We start from the raw sequence: 9824 nt of genomic DNA, 5'->3' as shown, positions 1-9824 counted from the left end.
TAACCTTGTTCAATAAATTCGCAGGTCACTGGCTGCTTCATACCAACATACATGGGCATTTCGATTAGACCTGTTCTAATACAAAGCAAATACTACTGCATGTTTAAATGAATACAGTGGCTAAATGTATCAATTGCTATTGATAGAAATCTAATTGGTCTAGTAATGAGAGTGAACTAAGATAAAGCCATCTGAGGTAACATGGCAATAAACACAGCGGATGATCACAGCACTGCAGCTCAGCTTTTTAAACAATGCAAAATATTCAGCTAATCTCAAGAGTCTGGACATTCTCCATCATGTCCAGAACTGGTAAAAACCTGGGAAAAAAATTAAAAGTGCATCTACAACTTCTCTGGATTTAGGCTGATGCTTAGTATTTGGAGATCTGCAGTCCTCTTAGTGATTTTATACAACAAAATCTGAATCCTTATAGATCACTAGTAAAACTCTTTTTTATTTAATAATTTAAAAAATAAGACAAAAATATTTTTGGCTTTAAATTCACACATGAAGAGGGAAAAGCCACTTCTCAAAAAAGATCTCTGAACAACCTTAGCATCAAATACTTCAGATTAGAGAACAAGTTTTCTTTAATTTCAGTGAAGTTTGAAATGTGTCATGTTATGTTAGAAATGCCTCTGAACCTCTTTATTCATAATCTCCAACAACAACGAGGGTGAGTGTTCACAGCCTTGCATGCAGCCTCCTGGACTCCTACCAAGAGTACTATGGGGTCTGGATGATTGATCAAGGATTCCCCTAGTGCTGCATGGTGCACTGGTGGCTACTGTCAGCTACCAGTGCCCATCCCAGAGCCTTCACCTCTGTTTCCCCATTAATGTTTTCCCCTGGTTCAGGCAGCCAGCTACCACAGGATGCTTGTAGCAGCACAGATGAACTGTGCAAAGAAATAACTCTATGGGGATTGACAGGGGGTGAATTTGGGTCTCCAGGAGCCAGGAGGGTGTCCTTCTAAGAGTTTGGACATTTCTTGCACGTGTGACACCAGCAAGGAGGAGCAGCTCTTCACTCTCAACTCTCCCCAGTGTGCCACAACAAAGAGGAGTGGAACCACCCCATCTGCCATAATTCTCCACATCATGAACTGCTTCTGAGAAAGAACTGGGGCGATGCTTAGAGAGGAGTCATGAGTGAAAGGCTGACGAGGCATTCCTCAAGCAAGAAAAGGAAAGCCCTGGCAATACCTTACACCATTTCCGCCCAATGCCTTAGGGAAAAATGTGCAGTTTACTGCTGTTAGTAACTAGGGAGAATCACATTCCTCATCTGGCTGAGGACCCTTCTTTTTGTACGGACCAAGGTACAGAGTGGCTATTGAGATCTCCTGCACAGGCAGGGGAATCATTTGCACCCTCATTTCTGCAGCTCTGCATCTTGTCTGCTGATGAATGAGAGTTATTTTATGTGTGTAAGTTGATTATCTCTGTTAGTCACAGATTGGGAGGATCCCAAGAGGGTATGTGGTGCTTTTGCATCCAAATAATGAGCTTGGAATATAAAAATGCATTGACCATTTTTTAAAAAAATGTGCTTTTCTAAATAAATAGGAGTAATTGTTTATTATTTGATCTGTCCCTTTAGAGAAGCTCTTTTTATGTTGAAGTAGAGAAGTTGAGGGATGAGAAGTTCAGAGAATTCTTATCCTTGCTGAAGGCTGGGCTAAACAGAAGAAGCTTCATAGATGTCGTTTCTGAGAAGGGCCAGCAGCAGATAACACCAGGCAGGTCAGTACTGCTGGAGAGCCAGGCTTTGGAGTGTCACAGTCCACCACACTGTGACACCACCCTCCTCCACTCAGTGATGTCATGAAGGGATGTCTGTCCCTGCATTCTGTCGTGCCTCTGCACACGTCTGGGTCTTTCCACTCTCTCTTCTCTCTCAGCACCACTTTCCACTCTCTCTCCTCACTCTTGTCTTCGGCTTTCCGTTGGTATATCATGACAATCACCAAAGGCCTTGGCTCTGTCTTTCTTTTCTGTCCCCAGATGTCTTTACACTTCACTTTCTTCAGTCCTGCATCCAACCAAAATAAACAACTCCGCTCCAATGGCCCTTTTCCTCACAGTCATTCCTCAGCCATTCCTCACGGTGCTCTCTGAAACTTTTCTTGTTTCCTGCACTCTCATGTGCTGAGTTTCTGATGTTTGGTGATGAAGCAACTTGCAACCTTGCTATTATTCCACAACCATGTATCCATTAGCTCAGATCTCATAGTTTGGTGGTGCCTTTCTCTCGGGGGGGGCAGCAGAGACTCCTGTAGAGGACAGCCTCCTCTTGCAGTGTTTTCCCAAGAGCTGCAGGGGTTGGACATCCACTGTGACATCACTGAGTGGTGGAGGTGATAGCGATCCTAGTAATCCTAGTAATAATCATAATCCTGGCAGTGGTTATGGAGTTACTGGGAGATGGATTGTGACCTCACATCCCTCAGTCTATAAACTCAGGTGCTGTCAGAGCCTGGGCCAGCCTGTGGGAACAAGCAGACATGGCCACAGGGAAGGAGTGGAGCTGCCCCATCTGCTGTGATGCTCCAGATGATGTTGCTCATGCGATGCCCTGTGGCCACCGGTTCTGCCTGGGCTGCATCCTGCGCTGGGCAGAAAGAAATCCTGCCTGCCCACTCTGCAGAAGATCCATCTTGACTGTCAAGTTTTCTGACCATGGCGGAGACAACTACCTACACTGTGTCATCACACCTCCCAGAGAGTCACCAGCAACCAACAGCCGGGCAGGAGAAGCTCCTGGAGGCCTGGCTGAAAACAACCCCCATGGCCCTCCAGCATCCCCTGCCTCTTCTCCACAGGGTATAACAGTCCCCACCGAGCAGGAGGCTGCAGGACCAGAGGCCGTGGGTGGCATCCTGCCTGAGCTCTGGGCAGAACTTTTCCGAAGGCGACGGAACCTCCTGGACCCTGTGCGGCCCTGGCTGTGCCAGGGGCTGGAGATGATATATGGGGGCGAGTGGTGGCAGGTAAAGAGTGCAGAGAGTGGCATCCTACTCGCCCTCTGTGTCTATGGTCCAGACAGGGAGGTCTTGATCCAAAGACTGGAGCCTCGCCTCCAGCAATACACTGCACCACTGGTCCATGGCATCCTCAATATCATTGCAACCCAGTGCAGTGAGGAGGTCCGGAGGCTACGGCACTCCCGCTCTGCCAGGGAGGAGGATGAGATCCCTGTGACCATCTCTGGCCCCACGGCTTCCCAGGGGGCTAATCCCACCCTCAGCCAGGCCCCCACCAGTGGCATCACGGATTCCAGTTTGGAGGAGGAAGCCGGCACACTGGAGGCTGCCATTGAGGGGCAACCCAGCTGCCCCCCATCTGAGTCCATTCCTGCACAGCAGCCGCAGCCCCAGGAGGAGCAGGGGGAGACGACAGCAGCCACAGGTCCCTCTGCCCAGGAGAGCAGCCAGAGCCCCTCTGCTTCTGGCCAGGGCAGGGACCACTCACCCACAACATCCCGGCATGTCCGAAAGAGGAGGAGCCCTGGGTCCCAAGATAGCACCCACTGCGGCAAGAGACCTCACCACAATCAGCAGTAACAGGGCTGCAGCAAGTCTTTATGCAAGGAAAAGAAAATAAATTACTATTTCCATGACACAGTCCCTGGGTGCTGCTTCCTCCCCCTTCTCCTGGGGTGTTTCCCTTTCTCAAAATGCCAAAGTGTCAGCCGAGGGCCCCTGGAGCCCCAGGGCCATCTTGGTAGTGCTGCCTTCCCCAGGTAATGCTGCTGCAGCCATGATGATGGAAAAACTTCTGAGAAAGTACTGGGATGATGCTTAGAGAGGGAGGACTCACGAGTGAAAGGCTGACCAGGCATTACTCAAGCAAGAAAGGGTAAGTCTTTTTATCATATTTTCAGAAGAAAAAAATGTGAAAAACCTAGTCAGCATCTTGCATATCCTCCATGTCTGTCACAAGGAGGATTTAAAAAAGCTGTGTTTTGTCATGGTTTTATTACAGAATTTATATTTTACTGGTCCTGTGAATAAAGCACAGTTTAATGGAATTTAAGTTCTATGTAACAAAAGTGTTGGCTGATACAAACCTAATTCAAATCAAAGGTGTGATTTCTGCTGCCATGCAATCATTCTGTGTTTTAATGTGATTGACATAAGTGCTGACATAGTGTTTTGGTAATTAAGTATGCTAAAAACACTTTCTTTAGATACAATGAACTCAGCCATGCCTGGAGCTTTTTCCAGGAGCATTTCTATAACTGCACTGTGGACTGCAGTAATTATTCCCAGACTCCCCAGACTGCAAGATTTCCCGACAGATTCACTATACATGACCAGATTTTATCCCCACCCCTACTTGAAGGGATCTCAGGAGCAACTCTGTCCCATCCAGGGAGAAGAAGGATGGAACAGGTTTTCCTAGCACCTGCCACCGGTTTCCATCTGCCGGGTTGGGATAACCCACAGCACCTTATATGGGACTGGACACCAATATTCAGCAGATTTCAACCAAATCCATGTCAAATTTGTTTGACCCGTCCATGCCAGTTCTGTCATTTGGAGTGGCTGGAGTTAGGAGTATTGATATTGTTAATCAGTATCACATCTCTACTAAAATGCTGTTTGAAAACAAATGGACAAAACACCCTTCAAAATCAATGAGACAGGAAAAGGGAAGCAATTATTTCTCCTTGGATAGAAGTAACATTGTCTGAATTGTGGTTATGGTATTGCAGATTGCTTCTATTGAAACTACTGTTCTTTATCCCCAAATTAATGTGAAATGAAGGCACAAGGTTATCTCTTATATATTGAAAGACAGGAGAGCAGTGTTCTTGGTCATTCCACTCCTCCAGATACACTTGTGTGCATGTTAATAAAGTACTCATATTCAGGAGATACTGTAAGGAATAACATTCTTTAATAGAGAGCTGTGATAGATGCCATTTCTGTATTCAAAATTAACCCCTGAAACATGGAGTTGTGGTAGTAGGTAGTATTCTGTATAATCCAGGAAGAATAAATTTTAGTTTTCAAAATGATTTTTAGTTTATCCCTGAGGAAAAAGCATATGTCCTTAAAGCACTGTTGGGATCCTCTGGCTGAAAATGACTGTGTTCCCTAATTTTTGCTGGGCTCCTGCATAACACCATTGCCTAAAGACTACCTCTTTCATCATCAGCACTGGTGGTTGTGGCAGCCAGAAGGGCATAGCTATGCTTGCCGAGTTTGTCCTTCCTCCTCAAACGACCACAAACACTTTTCTTGCTTCATGCTTCCTGCTTTTGTCCCTATTGATACGAAATGAGACTGTGAATATTTAGCAGCTGGGACACCTGAGTCATTCACTTGGGGAAATTAGGAAGATTTGGCCCTGGCAAAATCCAGAAGTAGCTTTTTAATTTTTTTTGTATTCACAGTTCTCTCATCCATCTTGACTATTGCTAGAAGCAGAATTATTGATCTCTGTAGTCTCAGTTCTATATGCCAATACTAACACTTCTTTGCTATCAAATATAAGCCAACAAATATCATCTAGTATCCACATTGCGTCCAGATCCACATAACACATTGCGTCTCAGATTTCTGTGCCCATAGTATCCAGGATCATGCTCTCGTTTAGTCTGTTTTGTTTATCTCCCTGGAAATACCTAGTTGTTCTGAATTTAACTTAGCAATCATAGAGTAATTTTATTTTAAAAGGTAAATTTTGTATGTTTTTCTTGATGTAGCATCAGTGTTACTGCATCCAAGGATATTTTCCCAAATATGATTCGAAATAATCAGTGTTTTGTAAAAAATATCATCAGATTTCAAACAGGATATTTCTGTACAGAAACTTGGAAGTGATTTCTTCACAGCGTTTCAGTGCAGGCAGAGGCAGTTACTATGTTAATATTGTTTACATAACAAGATTCATGTACATATTGTTTGCTCAGAATATTAAGTCCCTGAAGACTTTTATCCTTTCACTGCACAATTTCTCATTCCACAAAATCCTGGAAGTCTGATTGAAAATATGGGCTTCTTCACATCATAAACTGAAAACATGTTCCTTTAGTTTATTTGATGAACTATTGTCTTGTGATCTTGAAGTTTGTAATCCTAATCCCATTAAAAAGAAAACCAAGTATTTTTAGAATTTCACAATGAAAACATAACAGTTGCAATGTTGCCTTTGTTCTATAAGTGGCAGCATTTATTTGTCAGAGCCAGTAAAATTTGTAGCAGGAATGTCTGATGTTTGTGAAGTCCTATGTTTGGGACTTCATTTCCATATCAGGACTTCATTGCTTTATTTCCAACTATGCTGTACAAAAATCAGCTGCAGCTTCATGCCCATGGAAGCACAATTTGCACAATATTTGCTGGCATTTTGCAGTAATTCCATTTTTATGTTACCACTTAGTATACATCTGAGAAAGATATTTTCATGAATAATCTCACAAATCGCCTCTAACCACCCTGATAATTTTAGGTATTTTTGTCTTTCTCAGTGTTTAGAAACACCTTTTCATTGTTTTATCATTCTTTCAGTCAATGGTAGTGCAGCAAGTGCATACATTGTTGTAGTGCCATTGCTCATGTGGTTTGACCTACCTACATCCTCCAATTTTGACTAAGCTACCGTATCTGGCTTTAACTCTCCCAAGTCTTATGGTAGGACTTGGAATATGAGCCCTAGTCTGTCCTTCAGTTGCTGTCTCACCAAGTGTTTACTGCCCACAACTTAAGTTGCAATGCAAGGTTTATGTCTGTACAGAAGATCTTGGAGGTGGGAATCCTTTTTGCTTGATGTCCTAGTTAGGACAGCTGAGACCAGTTCATCACTGGATGGGTGTAACCCAAAATTGTGTATTCTATAGCCTTCCATGCCATTTCCCAGAAACTGTTGTCAATGAACCATTTACACCATCTGCACATAGAGCCTGACTCCTCAGGCTATAAACTAGGTGCTAAGAGGCCTGCGAGATGGGAGTTGTTCTTGTCCTCACACCCATTAAGGAACCCCCCACCCTGAGGGAGGTACTGAGCATTCCTGCCTGAACTGGAGGATACATAATCTTGGAGTCTTGGGACCTTTTTAACCACTCGTGGGATCCAGAGGAAGACTGCAGATCACCGCTCTCAACCAGACTGCAGACCACCACTCTCGACTGGACTGCAACCACCACTTTTCAACCAGACTGCAATCACCACTATTGACCAGACTGCAACAGCACTCTCACCAACAGGTTTTCCCCTCTCCTTTTCCTTTGGACTCAGGGGGCCCAAAGAACACCACTCTGTTCATGCCCCAGGGTGCTGGGTTATATATTTGGGTTTTGTGGGTTAAAACCAGTTGTTTGTCTATATAATCGTACTTACTGTATTATTTTATTAAATTGTTATTCTGACTTATAATCTCTCTTTTGAGTTGAGTTCATTTCCCCTGCTGGTTTACCTTTAAACCAGCACACTTGAGTTGGCTGGATCATCAACAGTCTTTATTGACAGGTACGAAGTGCTATCCCGTTGTTTGGCATTTGCATTGTTTCACCATGTTGCTTTGCCACTCTATCTGGACACCTGAAAGTGTGCTCGCACTCAAAGTGTGATTGTGCATCTGTAGTCAGTAAGTTATTCTCTGAGTTTAGGTCAAGCAGCAGTTTTATTTAAAGAATGAAAAGGAGAATGATTTCACATCATGTAACATTCATTTAATGTATTATGTGTAATATTCATTAATATTGCATAACGTATAATACACAGCATGTAAGTAAGCTATATGTTTCAAAATAATGTAATGTAAAATTTAAACACATTAAAAGGAAGTTACTAAATATTGTATGCAAATATTTGAATACGAGAGCATCAATGTATTTGTGCTATGTGTGCTCCTTAACTGCAGAGGGCTTCAGAGTCTACTTTAAAGTAGAAAGCTCTTTTTCATCAATGCTCCTCCTCCTCTTATCACTCATAATGTCTGAATGACATTAACATTTTAATCTTTGTCTGCATTTGAGTAATGAATGTGATCTTCTTTAAAATTCTTTGTTTCAGAAGATGGTATATGTCCCTTGATAATAGCTAATGTAAATAGATGGAAAGAGCAACCTTGACCTAGAAATGTGCCGTGTTTGTTGGAAAGAGTAGGTTTAAGATTTTTCTATTTTTGTAAGTTTTCAAGTGACTGTTCCAGCACGTATTCCTCATGGAGTTTTAATGTATAACCTATGTAAAAGTAGGACTACCAAATCTTCCCAATACCTTTCTGAATGACTGAAAGGCTTACTTTATTTTGTATTTGTGTACTTGCTCCAATATAAATGTTGAAAAATGTGTCTGTCCTAGAAGACAGAAAGTATATTTATTTTCCATAGAGGATATGACTGCACTCATTTTAACTAGGAGGTCTAGAAGGGACACATATATGTATATAGGTATGTCTACATGTGTATATCCCTGCTAAGGTACACTTTAAGTGGCGTATTTTTAACATCACTGTATTACTTCTTATTCTGCTTTAGTATACTCTTCTGTCTTTTGGTAATTTAAATAAACATACATAGTATATGAATAATGCATAAGACATTTTAAATGCAAGGTTTCCAGCTCCCACAGTGCAGTATTGTATACAACAATTTGATTGGCTCTGCTCTGTTTTCCTTACTGGCAATTTCTGGGAACACAATAGAGGTTGAAAAGGCTGACAGGAATGGACGATATTTATTTTGTGAGAAATATTTGTAGCCTTTTCAAGGCAATTGTATTGTAAAGTTTTGTGTGTGATTGTCATTCCTTGATTTTATACTTCTTCCCTGGGAAGAATGCATTAAAAGGTCTGTGATTGTTCTTTTGTGGATTGAGTCGGATCTGTGGTTTGGATTTTTTGTTCTTATTTTTGGTTTTGATGTGTGTTTTTTTTTAAGGATACTGCTGGATTTTTTCCGCTGTTTGCATAAGCTATAAATAAGTAAAGAACTATCAGATTTCTTAAGGTTTCTCGGTTAAGGTGACAAGGCAATGATAAGAAACTCTTGAAGAAATTGAAATATCTTGAGTTAAAGCAGTTAAAATATAGAAGTTAAAATACAGATATTTTAGTTTATACTATTTTAGGTTGAGGTTTTTTGGTTTGTTGTTTTTGGGCTTTTTTTCCCCCCAGGAGAATGAAATGGGTTCTAAAATGTACATTCATCTTTTTTTGTCAGCTCATGCTGTTATAGCATGTATGTTATTCTTACCTTAAATACGTATTTTTAATAGAGGGCAAAGATACAGTATTAATTAACCAAGATGCACAAAGGTTTTACTTTTATTTTAGCAATATCTTAGTCATGTCTTTATGTTTATGCAGAGGAAAATAGATTTTTTTTCTCTTCCTCTCCACTCAAAGAACTATCATCTATCAAAAAGTTGGGGGGATGCTGATGCTGTTTATGATTTGAACAGTATTTTTCCAAGTTTTTCAAGCATGTTCACAAGAGTAAATAGTATTTTTCTTGAATAAAATGGTCAGTGTATCAGCCTGACTGTGCACCCATAATCATCATTCACTTTCAGACAGATGCAAAGAAAAAAAAAGGTTTGTTTTAGAAATTTTTATATCTGTACATTACTTGAAATGTTTTTTTTCTGATTTCTTCTAATACAATGGCAGAATGTCTAAGGTTACTGTAACAGTTTCCCAACATGTTTAACTGGAGATGTAGATGATTGAATCCTGTACAAGACCTCACAGGTTTGATTAATATTTTTAATAGCTGAAGATACTGTCATTTAACCATCTGCTGCTTATATTAGTGATTCTGTAAATCAATTGGTTTTAGCTGCTGATAGCACAACTAAACCAACA

At 41.4% G+C, this 9824-nt stretch overlaps 1 protein-coding gene across 1 annotated transcript; it reads left to right on the top strand.

Annotated features, from left to right (window-relative positions):
• The first annotated feature begins 1566 nt into the window (after positions 1 to 1566).
• LOC127468949 (E3 ubiquitin-protein ligase Topors-like) lies at positions 1567 to 3623 on the top strand. Its single transcript, XM_051782682.1, has one exon. It carries the CDS (start codon positions 2510 to 2512, stop codon positions 3566 to 3568), a length of 1059 nt encoding a protein of 352 aa, XP_051638642.1. The 5' UTR covers positions 1567 to 2509; the 3' UTR covers positions 3569 to 3623.
• The last annotated feature ends 6201 nt before the right edge of the window (positions 3624 to 9824 follow it).

Source organism: Manacus candei, unplaced genomic scaffold (assembly GCF_025592945.1).
Source record: "Manacus candei isolate 608988 ecotype Guabito, Panama unplaced genomic scaffold, ASM2559294v1 h1tg000016l, whole genome shotgun sequence".
NCBI classification, from domain to species: Eukaryota; Metazoa; Chordata; class Aves; order Passeriformes; family Pipridae; genus Manacus; species Manacus candei.
This window is presented reverse-complemented; position numbering and strand designations above follow the sequence as displayed.

What these genes read in the sequence shown, in the direction of transcription:
- LOC127468949 (XM_051782682.1), top strand. Translation starts at nt 2,510, where the DNA reads ATGGCCACAGGGAAGGAGTGGAGCTGCCCCATCTGCTGTGATGCTCCA.